Raw genomic sequence first — 20,819 nt, 5'->3', positions numbered from 1 at the left:
CTTTTTTCCTTGTTTCTTGATATCTTGCCTAATTTGGGTAGGATTATGAAGGGAAATAAAGCCTTTAACTTTTGCCAGATCGAGGAGCAGCTGAGGAAGAAATTAATTAGACTGCACAAAAGGCTATATTTTCGGACGATATCTGATTCCGGCAACATCATTATATTATGGGACAACTGCAGTCCATCTTAGCCACATGCTGAAGAGGAAGGATTCATTGGATGTTTTTTGGAAGAACCTCTGCAGGGTGGGAGGGGGCTGCGGGGAGCTCACCCACGTGTGAAACCTACTAACGGGAGAAAAGGGTTATCTAGAGAGCTGGAGCACTTGCATAAACTAATAAGCCAGAACGTCAGTTTCCTCCAGCTGTATGAAAGTGCATCATGCAACTTGGGCACAACAAGGTGTAAAATGCCAGTGGTGTGCACAATCTTCCAAAAGGCTCATACATTTCCAATTTGGTGTCTGCAGTGTTTTTGTGCTACAGAATCTACCTGTTCTCCTTTTTTACAATCTGACATTTAAAAAAAAAATAGAATTGTACATTCTAATTATTTTAATAATTCCAAAGTTGATCTTTCTTCTCTTTTTTTTTTTTTTTTCCCCCCCCCCCCCCTTTTTTTTTTTTAGGAATAATTGGAGACTGGAAAAATCATTTCACTGTGGCTCAATCGGAGATGTTTGACAGAATATTCCAAGAAAGAATGAAGGACTTCCCTTTGACATTCATCTGGGATGACTAATAACTAACAAACCAATACATTAATGCACATAGAAAGAGAATATGTATCTGAGCTTTAACCATAAACATGATGCCTCCTGTTTATACATTAATTTGTGTATCCAATTTCTTTCTGGCTCAGCTAGCTCACTCCTCTTTCTAAGAAATCTGCCTCGTTCTAATAATCAATTCTCATTTTCCATCAGCTCCTTCATTCCCATTCAAGGAGCTGGCTTGCCCATCACTCTCGCTCAAAAGAATATTGAGCTACAGGGAATGGGAATAATTGAACAACTCTTCTCAAAGCCATAATCAGCCATGCATTTCCCTCTCTGAATTCGAGAGCCTGTGGTCCAACCTTATCACTGCAGAAAGCTTTTATTGATCCTTAATTTCTAATCTTTTTGTGTGCACATTATTACAATTCCAACAGGGGCTAGCTTACTAAACTAAAATGCCAATATATATATTTTTTAATGTATTTGTAAGACTGGGGGGGGATTATTTTGCTCCAGGAGTGATTACATGAAAAAAAGGGGGCTTTGATATTTCTATAACAACTTTAAAAATAAACTTAACTTCACACCTGAAAAGAACAATTTACAATTACCCCTTAACACAACTCTACAGAAAAGAAACTTTCAGCTCTTAAATCACCTTAAAATTAGCAAGACATAGAGTGATACTTGCTTTATAAAACATGCTTGGCTCCATTTGGAACCTTTTCGGACTCTGGCTGAGTAGCTTCAAACAGTTGCTTCAACTAGATTGTTTCAGCCTCCCTTCAGACCAGAATGCTCTGCTTTAAAATATTATTACTTTTATATTTTTTACCGACCCTACCTATGGCCTGAGTCCGGCAGATTAGAACTCCTTCTCTGGCTCTTGCGCTCTCTCTCACTCTCTTGAACTATCTGGGTGGGGTGCGGCCTGCAGATACAGGAAGAGGCTTCCTTTGCAATTCCCAAGGCTAAGTGAGTATCCGGTTAGCTGAATCTAATGGCCCTCTGACATCTATCGGCCTCACTGAGCACACGCCAGTTGGACATCATTCAGTACTGGTCCCCACAAACGGGGACGGGGCGGGGGGGGGGTGGGGGCGGTGGGGGGGGGGCGGGGGGGGGGGGGGGGGGGGGGGGGGGGGGGGGGCTTGGCTCCCAGGCAATCTGAAGTCCCTGGGTGGTTGGCCTCCGGGCACGTTGGCACCCTAAAAAAGCTATCCTGGCAATGCCACCCAGGTGCCAAGCTGGCATTTTGCCTGGAGGTGCCCTGCCCATGTGAGGTGCGGTGTGACGGAGGGTTCGGTGACCACCTTTTATAGGTGAGTTGGGGCATTGGAGGGGTCTGGGGATGTCACGAGTAGCCTTCACAGTACAGGAAATGAGCTGAGTGCAACCTCTGGAGGAGAAGGCAGATATTAACTGTGCCGTTAGATAGCAGAGTCTTTCCGGCGCCTTTTATGTACCCAAAATCTCTGCAGATACCCAAGAGCACATTCACACCCCAGGGACCTCCCCAGTCCATCATCTGTGCATTAATCCAGACTGATAAACGCATTCCTTCATTAATTTCATCTTCTGACTGCTAAAAACACCCCAGGCTCTGTAAACAAAATGTTCCTTTTTAAAAAAAAAAAAAAAAAAAATACATGACAACTGCAGTCACAAACTAACCCCATGCTTTTAACCCATTTATACTCCAATTTTCCTAAAATCTTCCAATCGTCACAACATCTCAAGAGCTTGTACTCACTCACCAATATTGCCCTTCTCACTCTCTGCATCCTTAAAAATAAAAAAGAATGGGTTTTCCCAGCAGGTGCCATGCCCAATATCAATTATTTTCAGCAGTTTATGTCACCCTTGAAATGTACTGGCATTTTCTTTAAAGATTAAGGCGTGATGTGCCCAAATGGAAAAGAGTCCCATAGTGCATGCGATTAGCTTTGTGTTCCCTGGTGCATGGGAGTGCCGAGAAACATCATGCTATCGAACGGTCTTTTGGGTAGATTGGGTCCTTGGCAGAGAATGTGCGGCTGAGGCCGCACTTCGTCCTGTTTCCTGCACTGAGGAGCTCCACTCACCGGAACACCTCAGTGCAGGAGGGGATCAGGGCGCCATTTTTAAATAGCTTCCCATCTCTTGAACCCCCGAGCCCCAACTCACCAATAAGGAGGTCCTCAGGGGGCCCCTGATCCTCGTGCAGGAAAAATGCCAGGATGGCACTCAGGTGACACTGTCAGCGTGCCACCCTGCCCAGAGGGCAAGCACTGGGGGGTCTCCGATCCCCTGGGAGACCCCCACGAGTGCCGTTCCATCTGGTCCCTGTTTGTGGAGTCCAGCACTGAACAATGCTCGCCCGCAGTCTCCCAGACGAAGGTATTAGAACCCAACACTTGGATCGTGGGAGCATATATTAGAGTGAGATTAGCTGTCTCACTCTTAATATGCAGATTTGTTAATGTTATCCTACAAAGCATTCGATCTCAAGGTGTGTAAGATGGGTAGATCTCGGAGAAAGGATCTCCCGGCATCTACCAGCCGCACAGCACTGCCTTTCGTGCACAATGTGGCCGGGAGATCACGCCCTAAGATTATCATAAAGCAAATATGATGGTAAGCCCAAGGCAGAAAATGGGTTTCCCTGCACTGTGAATGAGAAACGGTCCTGAGATCTACGCGTCTATTTTTCCGAATCTTCCTTGTTTGATTAGAACCAGCATGACTGTCGCTCCCAATTAGGAAATGAATACAGAAACATGAAATGTTAAGCCATATAGCTCAGATTAAAACAAAATGAATAGATAGAAAAATAAGCATATTGGATCGAGAAGTCCAGTAAAAATAGTCTGCATCAATGATGAATTGCCTAGAAGCGGAGCCCAGGTATGATCCCTCTCATTTACTGTACAGATGTATGCATGAAGGGAAGCTCGTGGGATTCACTCGGTAATAGCTTGCCTCTTTGAGTGCGTGCCCCCCCCCCCCCCCCCCCCAAACATCCCCCAACCTCTGCTGGCAAGGAGGAGTACCCTCCCCCCACACAGGAATTGTGGTTCACTCCACACCCCCGCCTCCCCCAAAATCCACAGCACACATGCTAACGGGCAACCTGATCCCTCCCCACTGGTTTCCCCCCCCCCCCCCAGCCGACTCCCCCATTAGATCCCCTCCATCAGACAGTTCCTCACCACATCAAAAGCAGCTAAGTGCTTTGACTTCCTCTTTTTCATAGCAGGCAGAACTTAGCTGCCTTTGTGATGAGCTGCTGTAAATCATAGCATGAGTGTTTATAAATGTTGCGGTTTGCATTAAAGCAGGGTAATAGAAATGCATTCAAGCGTGAAGGAAAAGAGTAATAAAACTGTCAATCACTGGCTAATGCAATGTATTTGTGTGAAATTGAATGGAATATCTGCATTTCAAAGACTGTTGAGGGATTTCAAGCCCTTTGAAGTGTACTGGGCTTTTGAGCAAGCCTCAGACTCTTGTAAGAGTTGCTGCTTTGAACACTTCTGTCTGAGGCAGCAGATGTTAATGAAAGGTAAGTGAAAATACAGTGATGTTTGAACCTACTGCCTGGACTGATTTTCAGCTTTCAGGCAGGGGTCTCTGATTGAGGGGGAGTAGGAGTTGCATTGTGTAGGAGATGGGGGAACCTCCAATGGACTTTGGGGGTCAACTACATTACAGACTTGCCTCTTTGGTCCACCGTGTCATGGCGATAATACTTGCACCAATCCATACCCACATGAATCCCGGCTGAGGGACCTGATGCATCGAGGGGCCATGGGGAATCTGGCTTCTAGCCCGTTAATCAGACGCAATTGGGTGCAAATGACTCATTTGCATCCTTCTACTGGCACAGTGTGTGCAGCTTGCTGCAGGTGGACTGGATCTTTGGAAGGACTCGATCACATTTTTAGCCTGATGCTCAATTCCCTGCCAGATTGGGAACTCTGCTAATGGTGTTGAATCCATCCCCTGACAAGTATAGGGGCCATGCTATGAGTGGCAAAATGGTCCCTAATTTCCAACCATTCACAGCTTGGGTCATTCAACATGGTTTAGTGGTAACACTGGCTTAGTGGTAACACTGGCATCTGACAAAGAAGGTGATGGGTTCAGGTTCCATTCCAACGACCTCAGCACAAAATCTAGGCTAACATTCCATTGCAATACCAAAAGGAGTGTTGCACTGTTAGTAGTGATATATTAAACCTGGTTTCATCTTCCCTCTTAGATGGATATGCATGATCCATGATCTCAAAGAAAAGCAGGGAAGTTCTCCGAGTATCCTGGCCAATATTTAGCCCTCAGCCAACATCACTAGAACAGATCACCTGCTTATTATCAAATTGTTGTTTATGGGACCTTGTCGTACACAGATTTCCTACATTGCAATGGTTACATCTGTATGCTTATTTGTTCTGAACATGTGATTTAATTAATGAGACTGTTGTCAGTGTTTCAATTTTGCTCCATGTTGTAGAATCAAAGCAATTTGATGTATCTTTCATGCTGGGAGTTGTAATCGCATAAACCATGATTAGGCATACCTGCCACCTTGTAGTCATTACAATATGCTTCGTAAATAAATGCAAACATTTATCTCTCTGCAACTACAATATGGTCTCTTCACATTATGTCGTCAATTGTTAACACTCCATATGTACAACACTAATATTTTAGTCTCTACATATATTGTCAGTCACCAGTTTCCAAACTTATCCAAAGAATCTTGGTTAGTAGAAGTCATAGGTAGCCAATTCCAGCAGATTCTCATCTGCTCTCAGAAAAAGGGTGAGAATATTTTGAAGATAGCATTGCGGTTGCTTGGGAATCTGCATTTTAAAATGTTTTTATTCGACTGATGTGATAAAATGGCCAACGGCCTGAACCTTAGACCCGATACAGAATTGGACATTTTAAATTAAGAATTGGATCACAGACCGACCTGATGGGAAGTCAAATAGCTAAGCTTGAATATGCTGGGCAGAGACAGGTAGCTGGGGCATGTCTGGGCCTGTCCTGTAAACAGGACATCAGAAGACAATCAACCCCATTCAAATGGATCGATGGTTGTGGATTGCCTAGATAAAACCAGACTTTCTGGCATCGAGATTTCCCTTATATGGACAATGTACCTGAGGATGGACTCCTGTAAGGGAGGGGGGCAATAGGTAACTCCATTGGGTGTTGCAACCCTTGCCTCGTGACCTTTTTGGCTGAACCAGAGAAACCTCTAGAAGGTTAGCAAGAGGGGGATAAGAGGAGGCACCCAGAGACCCTCCCAAGACTCAACACAGAGGCAACAGAGAAGACTCAATGGCAGACCAGAGAACAGATGGACGAAGACTGTGAGATTCTTAGCAGATGAGGCTCCTGAGATGATAGAGGCTCAGAGTATTGGGCCCGCATGCAGCTCAATCAAGTCCATCGGCAGAGGTAGTAATAGAAACTTGGGCAAAAGATATTTTGGGAGGATAACTGTTTTGGTGTGTCAGTGAATAAATTTGGGTTGAATTGTGAACCTGTGTTTGTCCTTTGTTCATCTCGCAAATAAGGGCACCTGGGTAAAATGTTTGACTAATAAATTGGTTGAAATGTCTGATAATCTACAGGCAACATTGGCGTCCCTGGGAGGGCTTTGACAAGACGTGACCTAGTTGCTCTGAATTCAAAACCGCCAACCTTGTATTCTCCAGCACCCAGCCTGAGCCTGAACTAAGAAGGCAGTCAACCCACATAACTGCCAGGATTCAAGTGGGAAGATGAGAGTACAGGCATCCAACAGTAAATTGGGTTATAAACCAGGGGCGAAATTCTCCATCCCGCCACGCCACATTACTGCCCCGACCCGCCTGCGGGATGCTCCATTACACCAGCCGGTCAATGGGGTTTCCCATTGTGGGGCAGCCCCACGCCATCGGGATACCCCCGGGCGCCGGCAAAACGGAGACTCCCGCCGGCGGAGAATGACACCCCATGTGTCTGTAACACGAGGTGAACAAACTACGGAGTCAGAACGGGTATAGTCAAGGGTGTTGGGTAAACTCTGTGGGAGGGAATTTAGTGACAGCTGGACCCCTACTCTGTGGAGAATTGTGTCAGGGCGGCGTGGCGTGATTCGCGCGGCGCTACGCCAATTCTCCGACCTAGTGGGGGGGGGGGGTTGGAGAATTCTGCCCTCAATCTCTCCTTTAACCCGGTGAACTGTTTGTATATGGCTAACGGCCTAGATGAAGAGGTCTAATAGGCACCTTCTAATAGTCACCAACAGAAGAAGCCAGAGGAAGCTATGTAGATAGGACTTCCACCATCAGGGTGTTTGGATAAAACCCACAGACATAACGGATGGTCCAGGGCGCAAGGTACTCATTGCGAAGCACACACAGACATTTGCAAACCACAAACATGACTGCAGCATAACGAAAGGGGATAGAATCATAGAATCATAGAAGTTTACAGCATGGAAACAGGCCCTTCGGCCCAACCAGTCCATGCCGCCCAGTTTTTACCATTAAGCTAGTCCCAGTTGCCCGCACTTGGCCCATAACCCTCTATACCCATCTTACCCATGTAACTATCTAAATGTTTTTTAAAAGACACAATTGTACCCGCCTCTACTACTGCCTCTGGCAGCCCATTCCAGACACTCACTACCCTCTGAGTGAAGAAATTGCCCCTCTGGGCCCTTCTGAATCTCTCCCCTCTCACCTTCAACCTATGCCCTCTAGTTTTAGACTCCCCTACCTTTGGGAAAAGATGTTGACTATCTACCTTATCTATGCCCCTCATTATTTTATAGACCTCTATAAGATCACCCCTAAGCCTCCTACGCTCCAAGGAAACAAGTCCCAGTCTATCCAGCCTCTCCTTATAACTCAAACCATCAAGTCCCGGCAACATCCTAGTAAATCTTTTCTTCACTCTTTCCAGTTTAATAATATCCTTCCTATAATAGGGTGACCAGAACTGCACACAGTATTCCAAGTGTGGCCGTACCAGTGTCTTGTACAACTTCAACAAGACGTCCCAACTCCTGTATTCAATGTTCTGACCAATGAAACCAAGCATGCCGAATGCCTTCTTCACCACCCTGTCCACCTGCGACTCCACCTTCAAGGAGCTATGAACCTGTACTCCTAGATCTCTTTGTTCTATAACTCTCCCCAACGCCATACCATTAACTGAGTAGGTCCTGGCCTGATTCGATCTGCCAAAATGCATCACCTCACATTTATCTAAATTAAACTCCATCTGCCATTCGTCGGCCCACTGGCCTAATTGATCAAGATCCCGTTGCAATTCTAGATAACCTTCTTCACTATCCACTGTGCCACCAATCTTGGTGTCATTCTCAAACTTACTAACCATGCCTCCTAAATTCTCATCCAAATCATTAATATAAATCACAAATAACAGTGGACCCAGCACCGATCCCTGAGGCACACCACTGGTCACAGGCCTCCAGTTTGAAAAACAACCCTCTACAACCACCCTCTGCCTTCTGTCGTCCAGCCAATTTTGAATCCAATTGGCAACCTCACCCTGGATCCCGTGAGCTTTAACCTTCTGCAACAACCTACCATGCGGTACCTTGTCAAAGGCTTTGCTAAAGTCCATGTAGACAACGTCTACTGCACTGCCCTCATCTACCTGCTTGGTCACCCCCTCAAAAAACTCAATCAAATTTGTGAGACATGATTTTCCACGCACAAAGCCATGCTGACTGCCCCGAATCAATCCTTGCCTCTCTAAATGCTTGTAGATCCTGTCTCTCAGAATACCTTCTAGCAACTTACCTACTACAGACGTTAGGCTCACCGGTCTGTAGTTCCCAGGCTTTTCCCTGCTGCCCTTCTTAAACAAGGGCACAACATTCGCCACTCTCCAATCTTCAGGCACCTCACCTGTGGCTGCCGATGATTCAAATATCTCTGTTAGGGGACCCGCAATTTCCTCCCTAGCCTCCCACAACACCCTGGGATACATTTCATCAGGTCCCGGGGATTTATCTACCTTGATGCGCTTTAAGACTTCCAGCACCTCCTCCTCTGTAATATGCACACTTCTCAAGACATCACTATTTATTTCCCCTAGTTTCCTAACATCCATGCCTTTCTCCACCGTGAATACCGATGAGAAATATTCATTCAGGATCTCACCCAACTCTTGTGGCTCTGCACATAGATGCCCTTGTTGATCCTTAAGAGGCCCTACTCTGTCCCTAGTTACTCTTTTCCCCTTTATGTATTTGTAGAATCTCTTTGGATTCTCCCTTGCATTATTTGCCAAAGCAATTTCATGTCCCCTTTTTGCCCTCCTGATTTCCCTCTTAACTCTATTTCGACAATCTCTATACTCTTCAAGGGATCCACTTGATCCCAGTTGCTTATGTACGTCATATGCCTCCTTCTTCTTTTTGACCAGAGTCTCAATATCTCGAGTCATCCAGTGTTCCCTATTTCTACCCGCCTTACCCTTCACTCTAAAGGGAATGTGCTTACCCTGCACCCTGGTTAACACATTTTTAAAAGCCTCCCATTTACCAGCCGTCCCTTTGCCTGCCAACAGTCTCCCCCAATCTACCTCTGCAAGTTCCTGTCTGATACCATCAAAATTGGCCTTGCCCCAATTAAGAATTTTAACTCTTCGGCCAGGCCTATCATTCTCCATAGCTATCTTAAAACTAATGGAGCTATGGTCACTTGTCCCAAAGTGATCCCTCACTAACACTTCTGTCACTTGCCCTTCCTTATTTCCCAAGACGAGGTCAAGTTTTGCCCCCTCTCTAGTCGGTCCATCCACATACTGAATGAGAAATTCCTCCTGAATACACTCAACAAATTTCCCTCCATCCAAGCCTCTAATGCTCTGGCTGTCCCAGTCAATGTTGGGAAAGTTAAAGTCCCCTACTACTACCACCCTATTATTCTTGCAGCTATCTGTAATCTCCTTACATATTTGCTCCTCAATTTCCCGCTGACTATTTGGGGGCCTGTAGTACAGTCCTACCAAGGTGATCTCTCCCTTCTTATTTTTCAGTTCCACCCATATAGACTCAGTGCGCGAACCCTCGGATATATCCCCTCTAAGTACTGCCGTGATGTTCTCCCTAATCAAAAACGCCACTCCCCCTCCTCTCTTACCTCCTGTTCTATCCTTTCTATAGCATCTGTACCCCGGAACATTGAGCTGCCAGTCCTGCCCCTCCCTTAGCCATGTTTCAGTCATAGCTATAATATCCCAGTCCCATGTGCTCGTCCATGCCCTGAGTTCATCCACTTTGCCCGTCAGGCCCCTTGCATTGAAATAAATGCAGTTTAATGTAGACCTTCCTTGCTCTCTGCCCTGTTTCTAGGTCATGCTTTACACACTCTCCCTTCCTGCCTTTTGTTTCTGTCCCCACTCACTTCCTACATCGGTTCCCATCCCCCTGCCACATTAGTATAAACCCTCCCCAACTGCACTAGCAAACACACCCCCGAGAACATTGGTTCCGGTCCCACCCAGATGCAGGCCGTCCGATTTGTACAGGTCCCACCTCCCCCAGAACCGGTCCCAATGTCCCAGGAATTTGAAACCCTCCCTCTTGCACCATCTCTCAAGCCACGTATTCATCCTAGCTATCCTGTCATTCCTACTCTGACTATCACGTGGCACTGGTAGCAATCCTGAGATGTCATTATGGAAGGCCCTGATCCAAAACTCCAAAGTACAGCTTACCCAAGCAAGGTGAGGGGGAATTGGGCACAGTCATCAATAGTTTATTAAGCAGTGAGTTGCTTCCACCAAGAATGCTCCAGTTTGGCCGGTAACAAACCCGGACGGGTCATGGAGGCTGACGATTTATTACTGAGAACTGAACAGAACCACCCTGATCACAGCCCCCACAGCAACGACTAGCCCCAAAGCCGTGATGAAGCAGGCACTACACACCAAGTATTTCATGGTGCTGGACATCAGCTATGGCTTCTGGTCAATTCCCCTCGATCTGCAATGTCAGAGTTTCTCCCCGGTCAATCCCACACTTTGAAGTTTTTTCAACACTGGGGAGCTGGTGAAGACCTGCTCCTCAGAGACCGGGCTGCCATTTTGAAAGACTGCCCTGATCTTTAAGTGAGCTTGAGGGTCACCCACACCCCCACCCATGGGCAATGTCACCCCTTGAGGCACGATCAATTTGACTGGAGACGAAGTTGAATCCAAACTGAGGCTTTATTAGTATCAGATGTGTGGCCTCCCACAGCAGCTGATGAAATGGCTGCGAGCTGGAGGCCACGCATATTTATAACCCGGCTCCTGGGCGGAGCTAGCATGCAGGGGCCCAGGTGAACCTGTAGTGCAGGTTCTACCGTACAACCCTTCATATAAGAACACAGTGGTTTACCACATTCACCCCCTGTTAAAATTGAGTCCGGCGGAGGTGGTGGATAACTGTATATAATTAACCATCTTTAATATTAACAGAGCAGTAAAAAAAATGTCTCTGGTCACCCGGCGGGCCGGTCAGAGGTTCAGCCGGTCCGGCGCCTTGATGGTCCTTTGAGACTGACGAAGTGGAGCCGGCGATGTTGGTGGTGTAGTGGTTGAAGTTGACTCTGGGAGCGTGCCGAAATCCTCTTCATCAACGGGGGTGGGCAGGGGGAGGACGGACGGTCCTAGGGGGGGTGATGGGGGCGGCGGGGGAGGGGAGGGTGGCGCCGGGGGTTGTGTGGGGGCGGAACCTGCTGGTGCCAGGTCCCTGAGGGAGACGGTATCCTGGCGGCCATCGGGGAACGCCACGTAGGCGTACTGTAGGTTTGCGTGGAGCAGATGTACCCTTTCCACCAACGGATCCGCCTTGTTGAGCCAGACATGTTTACGGAGAAGCACGGTTCCCGGAGCTGTGAGCCAAGTTGGGAGCGATACCCCAGATGTGGACTTCCTGGGGAAGGCAAAAAGACGTTCATGTGGTGTACTGTTAGTAGCAGTGCAGAGTAATGAGCGAATGGAATGTAGTGCATCAGGGAGGACTTCTTGCCAGCGGGAGGCCGGGAGATTTCTGGACCGTAGGGCCAGCTGGATGGCCCTCCATACCGTCCCATTCTCCCTTTCTACCTGTCCATTTCCCCGGGGGTTGTAGCTCGTCATTCTGCTGGAGGCGATACCCCTGCTGAGCAGGAACTGACGCAGCTCATCGCTCATGAATGAGGATCTACTGTCACTGTGGATGTAGGCGGGGAAGCCGAACAGAGTGAAGACAGAATTAAGGGCTTTAATGACGGTGGCAGACGTCATGTCGGGGCATGGGATAGCGAAGGGAAACCAGGAGTATTCATTGATCACACTGAGGAAATATGTGTGTCGATCGGAGGAGGGGAGGGGGCCTTTGAAGTCCATGCTGAGGCGTTCAAAGGGGCGGGAGGCCTTCACCAGGTGAGTGCGGCTTGCACTCCGCACAGACCTGGCAGTCCTTGGTGATCGTCCTTACTTCCTCGACGGAGTAGGGCAAATTTTGTGCCTTAATGAAGTGGTACAACCGAGTGACCCCTGGGTGACAAAGGCTGACGTGCAGGGCCCGGAGTCGGTCTACCTGTGCACTGGCATATGTACCTCGGGATAGGGCGTCTGGGGGCTCGTTGGGTTTGCCAGGGCGATACTTAATCTCGTAATTTTAGGTGGAGAGCTCGATTCTCCACCGCAAGATTTTATCATTTTTGATCTTGCTCCGCTGTGTGTTGTTGAACATGAAGGCTACCGACCGTTGGTCAGTGAGGAGAGTGAATCTCCTGCCGGCCAGGTAATGCCTCCAATGTCGCACAGCCTCAACGATAGCCTGGGCCTCCTTTTCGACAGATGAGTGCCAAATCTCGGAGGCATGGAGGGTGCAGGAAAAGAATGCCACGGGCCTGCCAGCCTGGTTGAGGGTGGCGGCAAGGGCGACGTCCGATGCGGCGTGTTCTACTTGGAAAGGAAGTGTTTCATCTACAGCGTGCATTCCAGCTTTGGCAATATCAGCTCTGATCCGGGCGAAAGCCTGTTGGGCCTCGGCCGTCAGGGGGAAAGGAGTGGACTGGATGAGTGGGCGGGCCTTGTCCGCATAGTTTGGGACCCACTGTGCGTAATACGAGAAGAACCCCAGGCAGCGTTTGAGGGCCTTGGGGCAGTGGGGGGCGGGGGGCGGGGGGGGGCGGGGGAAGCTCCATGAGGGGCGAATGCGGTCGGGATCGGGGGGCCCCAGAACTCCGTTCTGGACTGCGTAGCTGAGGATGGCTAAGCGGTTTGGACAGAACACACACTTCTCCTTGTTATACGTGAGGTAGAGGAGAGTGGTGGTGCGGAGAAATTTAGCAAGGTTGGCATCGTGGTCCTGCTGATCATGGCCGTAGATGGTCACATTGTCTAGATACGGAAACGTGGCCCGCAAGCCGTACCGGTCGACCATTCAGTCCATCTCCCTTTGGAAGACCGAAACCCCATTGGTGATGCCGAAGGGAACCCTAAGGAAGTGATATAGCCGGCCGTCTACCTCAAAGGTGGTGTATGGCCGGTCCGATTTACGGATGGGGAGCTGGTGGTAAGCGGATTTCAGGTCTACCGTTGAGAAGATCCGGTACTGTGCAATCTGGTTAACCATGTCAGATATGCGTGGGAGAGGGTACGCGTCGAGCTGCGTGTACCTGTTGATGGTCTGGCTGTAGTCCATGACCATTCGGTTTTTCTTGTTGCTGGCCTCGATGACTCCCTCCCGAAGCAACCGCTGGACCACGGACCTGATGAAGGCCTTATCCTGGGTGCTGTACTGTCTGCTCCTGGTGGCGATGGGTTTGCAATATGGAGTTAGATTGGCAAAGAGGGAAGGAGGATCAACCTTTAGGGTCGCGAGGCCGCACACAGTGAGGGGTGGTAAGGGTCTGCCGAATTTAAGGGTCAGGCTCTGGAGGTTGCACGGAAAATCCAGGCCGAGGATAAGTGCAGCGCAGAGGTTAGGGAGGACGTAGAGGCGAAAACTGTTGAACTCTATGCCTTGGACTGTGAGCATGATCATGCAGTACCCCCGGATCGCTACGCGATGCGATCCGGAGGCCAGGGAGATACTTTGATTGGTAGGGTGTACCTTAAGGGAGCAGTGCCTTACCGTATTCGGGTGTACAAAGCTCTCGGTGCTCCCGGAGTCCAGTAGGCAGGAGGTCACATGGCCGTTGACTTTCTCGCTGGTGGATGCGTTGGTCAGAGTATGTGGTCGGGACTGGTCGATTGCCATGGATGCGAGCCGTGTTTGATCATCGGGTAGTGAGGCGGCCATTGAGTTGGGGTCCTGAAATGCCATTGGTATCCATGTACAGCGGGGTGGAGGTCCTGGGGATCACAAAATGACGGCGCCCATGGAACGCGCGTTGCGGGGGTGGAGCAACTTGGCAGCGCCCATGAAACGCACGTGTTGTGCGGGGGGGAGAAGATGACGGCGTCCATTGCTCGCACATGGCCTGGGGAGGAGAGGAGGACAGCGGCGCCCATTGTCTGTGACCGGGGGGGGGGGGGGGGGGGGGTGCGGGCGACCGCTGCCTGGCACACCGCTGCGTAGTGGCCCTTCTTCCCGCAGGCCTTACAAAGGGCAGCGCGGGCCAGGCAGCGTTGGCGGGGGTGTCTTTGCTGGCCGCAAAAATAGCATCGGGGCCCCCCGGAGATCACTGGCAGGCGCGTAGTGCAGGCGTATTGGGTGGGTAGCGCCCCCGCTGGGGCGGCTGCCTGTAGGGCCCATGAAGCGTAGGAGGAGTGGGCCACGCGGCTGGGGGCGTAGGACTGGACATTGCGCAGGGCGACCGTCATGGAAAGCGCTAGTGTTTTAGTCTCTGCGAGGTCACGCATGGCCCCTTCTAGGAGCCGCAGCCTGATAACATCAGACCCAATCCCAGTTACAAAAGCATCCCGCATAAGGAGATCTGAGTGCTCCTTAGCTGTAACGTCCTGGCAGTCACAGTCCCGCACTAGTGGGATCAGGGCCCTCCAGAAGTCCTCAATTGACTCACCAGGTAGTTGAGTACGCGTTGCGAGCGCGTGTCTGGCGAAAAGCGTGTTCGTCTTCTGCTCATAAATTTCTTTGAGACGAGTCATGGCATCAGCGTAATTGGACACATCCTGGATCAGCGGGAAGACTTTGGAGCTGAGTCTGGAGTACAATATTTGAATCTTCTGAGCCTCTGGAACAGGGGTCGGTGCCGTGTTGATCTACGCTTCAAAACAAGCTAGCCAGTGCTGGAAGTCCTTTCTGGCGTCGCTTGCGTGTGGATCCAGCTGCAGGCGATCTGGTTTAATCCGGAGGTCCAACTTCTAAATCTGATACTAATAAATTGAGGCACGATCAATTTGACTGGAGACGAAGTTGAATCCAAACTGAGGCTTTATTAGTATCAGAAGTGTGGCCTCCTACAGCAGCTGACGAAATGGCAGCGAGCTGGAGGCCACACATATTTATAACCCGGCTCCTGGGCGGAGCTAGCAGCAGGTGCCCAGGTGAACCTGTAGTGCAGGTTCTACCGTACAACCCTTAATATAAGAACACAGTGGTTTACCACACCCCTCGCAAACATAGGCATTAACCCCCCCACCAAGTGAGGACACCGCACTACAGGGTCACTGAGGTCCCCCTATTCAGGCCACCCCACTCCCCCTTGCAGCCCCCCTTTCAGGACACCCACCTTTAACCCCCTAATCTTTATGAGGACCTTGCATACCCACCCTTCACTCCCCCCACCCCCACCCCTCATACTCCCCTCATTCCCCCTTTCATGGGAATGGTCCCCCTCAGGCCAAGACTCTTGGCAGTGCCACCCTGGCACCTAGCAACCTGGCACTGACACCCAGGCATCTGGCAGGGCCCCTGAAGTCTGGAAGGGCAGCCCAGGCACCTTGGCAGTGCCAGTGTGGTGATGCCAAGGTGCCCAGGTGCCAGAGGGAGAGACAAGGGGCCACCCTGCCCTGTCCCCGACCACCCAGGGGTCTCCAATGGACTGGAAAACACCGCAGGTGCTGTTGTACAGCGCATGTTTGTGTGTGATGCACGATGAATTGCACAAAGACTAAAGTTGGATACAACTGTGGCTTTATTACAGTCAGATGTGTGGCCTCCTGCTGCAGCTGGCGAAATGGCAGGGCACTGGAGGTCATGCATATTTATACAGTTCTCCGTGGGCGGAGCCAGCCGGCAGGAGCTACCGGCGAACCTGTAGTGCAGGTCCTACCTTACATCTCCTATTACAGTGGTTCACCACATTCACCCCCTGTTAAAAATGAGTCCGGCGGGGGTGACGTGAACCTATATACAATGAGTGCAATTATGTACAATGGTAGGGAAAGAAAAGTCCATGTTGACGGTCCGGAGTCCGTCAAAGTTTCAGCCGGTCCGGTGCTTCGGTGCTTCGTTGGGAGCGGCGTAATGGTGGCGGCGAAGTCGGTGCTGGCGGTGGTGGAGGTGGCACCGATGGCGGTGGTAGCGGTGCTGATGCTGGCCAGTCATCGGGGAAATCCTCTTTGTCCTCTTGTGCGGAAAAGGGGAGGGGGGTGGGGTGCTCTGGTGGGGTCAATATTGGCGGCGCGGTGGGAGGTGGGGGGGGGGGGGGGTGCCGGGGTGGAACCAGACAGTGCCAGATCCCTGAGTGAGACAGTATCTTGGCGGCCGTCGGGGAACTCAATGTAGGCATATTGAGGGTTGGCGTGGAGCAGGTGAACCCTGTCCACCAAGGGGTCCGCCTTGTGGAGTCAGACGTGCCTACGGAGAAGGACCGGTCCTGGAGCAGCGAGCCAAGTCGGGAGCAACACCCCGGATGTGGACTTCCTGGGGAAGGTAAAAACACGTTCATGGGGTGTGTTATTAGTGGCGGTGCACAATAGTGATCGGATGGAGTGCAGAGCGTCAGGCAGGACCTCCTGCCAGCGAGAGGCTGGGAGGTTCCTGGACCGTAGGGCCAGCTGGATGGCCCTCCAAACCATCCCATTTTCCTGTTCTACTTGCCCGTTTCCCCGAGGGTTGTAGCTGGTCGTCCTGCTGGAGGCTATACCCCTGCTGAGCAGGAACCGACGCAGCTCATCGCTCATGAATGAGGATCCCCTGTCACTGTGGATGTTGGCGGGGAAACCGAACAGAGCGAAGATGGTGCTGAGGGCCTTGATGACGTTGGCAGATATCATATCGGGGCATGGGATGGCGAAGGGGAATCTGGAGTACTCATCGGCCACACTGAGAATGTACGTGTTACAGTCGGTGGAGGGGAGGGGCCCTTTGAAATCCACGCTGAGGCGTTCAAAGGGGCAGGAAGCCTTCATCAGGCGCGCACGGTCTGGCCGGTAGAAGTGCGTCTTGCACTCCGCACAGACCTGGCAGTCCCTGGTGACTGTCCTTACTTCCTCGACGGAGTAGGGCAGATTGCGAGCTTTGACCAGATGGTACAATCGAGTGACCCCCGGGTGACAAAGGCTGTCGTGTAGGGCCCGGAGTTGGTCCACTTGTGCGCTGGCACATGTACCTCGGGAGAGGGCATCTGGGGGCTCGTTGAGTTTACCGGGGCGATACAAGATCTCGTAATTATAGGTGGAGAGCTCGATTCTCCACCGCAAGATTTTATCATTTTTGATCTTGCCCCACTGTGTGTTATTGAACATGAAGGCTACCAACCGTTGGTCCGTAAGGAGAGTGAATCTCTTAACGGCCAGGTAATGCCTCCAATGCCGCACAGCTTCAACGATAGCTTGGGCCTCCTTTTCGACTGATGAGTGTCGAATTTCAGAGGCATGAAGGGTGCGGGAAAAGAATGCCACGGGTCTGCCTGCCTGGTTTAGAGTGGCGGCAAGGGCGATGTCGCTTTCTACTGGAAAGGCAGTGACTCGTCCACTGCGCGCATCCCGGCCTTGGCGATGTCGGAATGACTGGAGACCCTGTGGGCGACAAGATGGCGGCCCCCATGGTGCGCACATTGCGGGGGTCGGGACAAGATGGCGGCGCCCATGGTGCGCACATTGCGGGGTCGGGACAAGATGGCGGCGCCCATGGGGCGCACGTGGCCGTAGGCGGACAAGATGGCGGCGCCCATTGGTCGCACATGGACCCGGGAGGAGAATATGGTGGCACCCATTGTGCGTCTGGCGTGGGGGAGGAGGCGATAGCGGGCGCGATCGCAGCGACTGCGCAGGCCTGGCACACCGCCGCGAAGTGGCCCTTTTTACTGCAGGCTTTACAAACTGCAGTGCGGGCCACGCAGTGTTGGCGGGGGTGCTTCTGCTGACCTCAGAAGTAGCAGCGGGAACCCCCGGGGTGCGTGGATCGCCGTGCGGCGCAGACGTATTGGGAAGGCAGGGCCACGGCTGAGGAGGTCATCGGCGGGGCCCAGGAGGGGTAGGAAGGAGTAGAAGAGTGGGCAGCGCGGCGGGAGGGGTAAGATTGTACATTACGGGATGCGACCATCATGGAAAGCGCCAAGGTTTTTGTCTCCGCCAGTTCGAGCGTGGCCCCTTCCAGTAATCGTCCTCGGATGCTGTCCGACGCAATCCCCATCACGAAGGCATCGCGCATGAGGAGATTCGCGTGTTCGGCGGCCGTAACAGCCTGACAGTCACAGTCCCGGACGAGTGGAATTAGGGCCCGCCAGAAGTCTTCGATGGACTCACCAGGTAGTTGCGAGCGGGTGGCGAGTACATGCCTGGCGAAGAGCGTGTTCGCCTTTTGCGCGTAGTGTTCCTTAAGGAGTTCCATTGCTTTTGTGTAACTTGTGGCGTCTTGGATCAACGGGAACACGCTGGAGCTCAGTCTGGAGTACAGGACATTTATCTTCTGAGCCTCCGTTGGCGCGGGGTCTGCAGCCTTGATGTAGGCCTCAAAACATACTAGCCAGTGAGCAAAGTCTTTTCTGGCGTCGGGCGAGTGCGGATCCAGCTGCAGGCGATCGGGCTGATCAGCTGTAGCTTGATATATGAGTTTTGTTTCAGCAACAGGCACAGTTTATTGACTGCAGAATTGAAGAGACCGAGGGTGGCTTTGAAATCTGGTGCCGAGTGGACAATGGCACTGCAGCCTGTAGATCTTGTGTGTCTATGGTCGTCAGTTTAGTTTTGGCACGGAGGAGACTGAGGTTAAAGGGTTTTCCTTCTAGGTGGTTTTTAGTACTCACACCAGAGGGTAGTTGATCGTTGAAGAGGTGAATAGCATTACAGAGGTCAGAATTCGGTCTTGTTTGATCCTGGTTTGTGTTTTGAAGGTGTCTACTTTGATGGTGAACACAGTTTCGCCAACGGCGGAGGGTGCGAACAATGGGAAAACCTATTAACAATGGCGGCCCAAATTCTCCCGCCACCAGCCAATGCAGGTTGTCTCTCCCGCCACACAACACGCCCTGGGGGACATCTCGTCCAAAGAGTTCCTGGTGGTGTTTTGGATTTTTCCAGTAACAAAGACCAGGCCAGAGGTTCCTCAAGAAGATCTAAAGCCACACTGTGACTCTGGGAGAATTTCCTCAGTCACAGGAAGTAGGCAATTCAGGGGAATGTGTCAAGATTCTCTCTGGTGTGGACAGGAGAGAAATACCTCAACAGTTTCCACTGCACTTTAAAACCTATAGACATATACATATTGTTTGTATCCTCTGCAGCCGGGAAACCCTCGGAAGGTCGCTGTCAGCGGGACCGGAAGATCCCGATGACTGGAATGGCGAGAAAATGTTGGCATTTCTCGCATTAACGATCTGACTAATGAAATTGACTCAGTAAATAATGAGACTCTGAGAAATATGCTTCAAAGATTTGGATGTCCAAGAAACTTCATCACAATCTTGCAATTTCTTCACGATGATATGCAAAACTTACCGCGGGGTGGTGGAAAATCCCATCCATTCTACTTGGTTCAGTGTTAAGAATGTTCTGAAGATGTGTATTTTAATAATTAAAAAACTAAGCACTGAGCAGTGGCAGTCCCTCAGCGCAAGGAATCCAATCAGTAATAAAATATTCCAGGGGATATAATTTGCATTTGTTTTAGCACAAATGGAGATATTTTGTCAATGAGTTTGACATGAGAAAGTGAAATCCTGAACTGGTGAACATTTATGTTTCTACTGTAGGATTTGGTCAGTGTATATAAATGCATTGGCATCTTCAAACTATAATTTTTTTAAAAAATTTTAAAAATATATTTTATTGAAATTTTTCAAACAGAAATTTCCGTTTTTACAGCTTAACAAAGGAATATACTTTAAACATTATTTAAATAATATATTGAACTAACAACAGACTAGAAAAAAAAAGCAAATATCAACAACTAGCAAAAACAAAAACACAAAATAATACTTCCCCCCCCCCCCCTGGGTTGCTGCTGCTGTCCTTTCTGTCTTTTCATTATCGTTCCGCGAGATAGTCAAGGAACGGTTGCCACCGCCTGGTGAATCCTTGAGCCGAACCTCTTAACGCAAATTTTATTCGTTCCAATCTTATGAACCCTGCCATGTCGTTTATCCAGGCCTCCACGCCCGGGGGCTTCGCTTCCTTCCACATAAGTAGAATCCTTCGCCGGGCTACTAGGGACGCAAAGGCCAAAATGTCGGCCTCTTTCGCCTCCTGCACTCCCGGTTCTTCTGCAACCCCAAATATAGCTAACCCCCAGCCTGGTTTGACCCGGACCCCCACCACCTTTGAAATCACTCTTGCCACACCCTCCCAGAACTCGTACAGTGCCGGACACGACCAGAACATGTGAGTGTGGTTCGCCGAGCTTCCCGAGCACCTCCCACACCTGTCCTCCACCCCGAAAAACCTGCTCAATCTTGCTCCCGTCATATGCGCTCCATGTAGAACCTTAAATTGAATCAGGCTAAGCCTGGCACACGAGGACGAGGAATTTACCCTACTTAGGGCATCTGCCCATAGCCCCTCCTCGATCTCTTCCCCAGCTCTTCTTCCCATTTTCCCTTCAGCTCCTCTACCATCGCCTCCCCCTCGTCCCTCATCTCCCTGTATATTTCGGACACTTTGCCTTCTCCAACCCATGCCCCCGAAATCACTCTATCTTGGATCCCTTGCGTCGGGAGCTGTGGAAATTCCCTCACCTGTTGACTCGTAAATGCCCTCAC

At 50.4% G+C, this 20,819-nt stretch overlaps 1 protein-coding gene across 3 annotated transcripts in view; it reads left to right on the top strand.

Annotated features, from left to right (window-relative positions):
• Positions 1-5,348, top strand: part of LOC140410810 (amine sulfotransferase-like) — a 53,981-nt gene extending 48,633 nt beyond the window's left edge. For 2 of the 3 annotated variants that reach the window (XM_072499438.1, XM_072499440.1), the window contains exon 8: positions 631-1,801. In XM_072499438.1, the coding sequence (XP_072355539.1) occupies positions 631-743 (113 nt within the window). In that variant the 3' untranslated portion in view covers positions 744-1,801. Of the gene's footprint in view, positions 1-630; positions 1,802-4,963 lie in introns of those variants that run through there. The other variant, XM_072499441.1, reaches the window with a different exon arrangement.
• The last annotated feature ends 15,471 nt before the right edge of the window (positions 5,349-20,819 follow it).

The sequence above is a fragment of the Scyliorhinus torazame genome, chromosome 4 (genome assembly GCF_047496885.1).
Source record: "Scyliorhinus torazame isolate Kashiwa2021f chromosome 4, sScyTor2.1, whole genome shotgun sequence".
NCBI classification, from domain to species: Eukaryota; Metazoa; Chordata; class Chondrichthyes; order Carcharhiniformes; family Scyliorhinidae; genus Scyliorhinus; species Scyliorhinus torazame.
The sequence above is the reverse complement of the archived record's forward strand: the minus strand, read 5'-3'. Positions and strand labels throughout refer to the sequence as shown.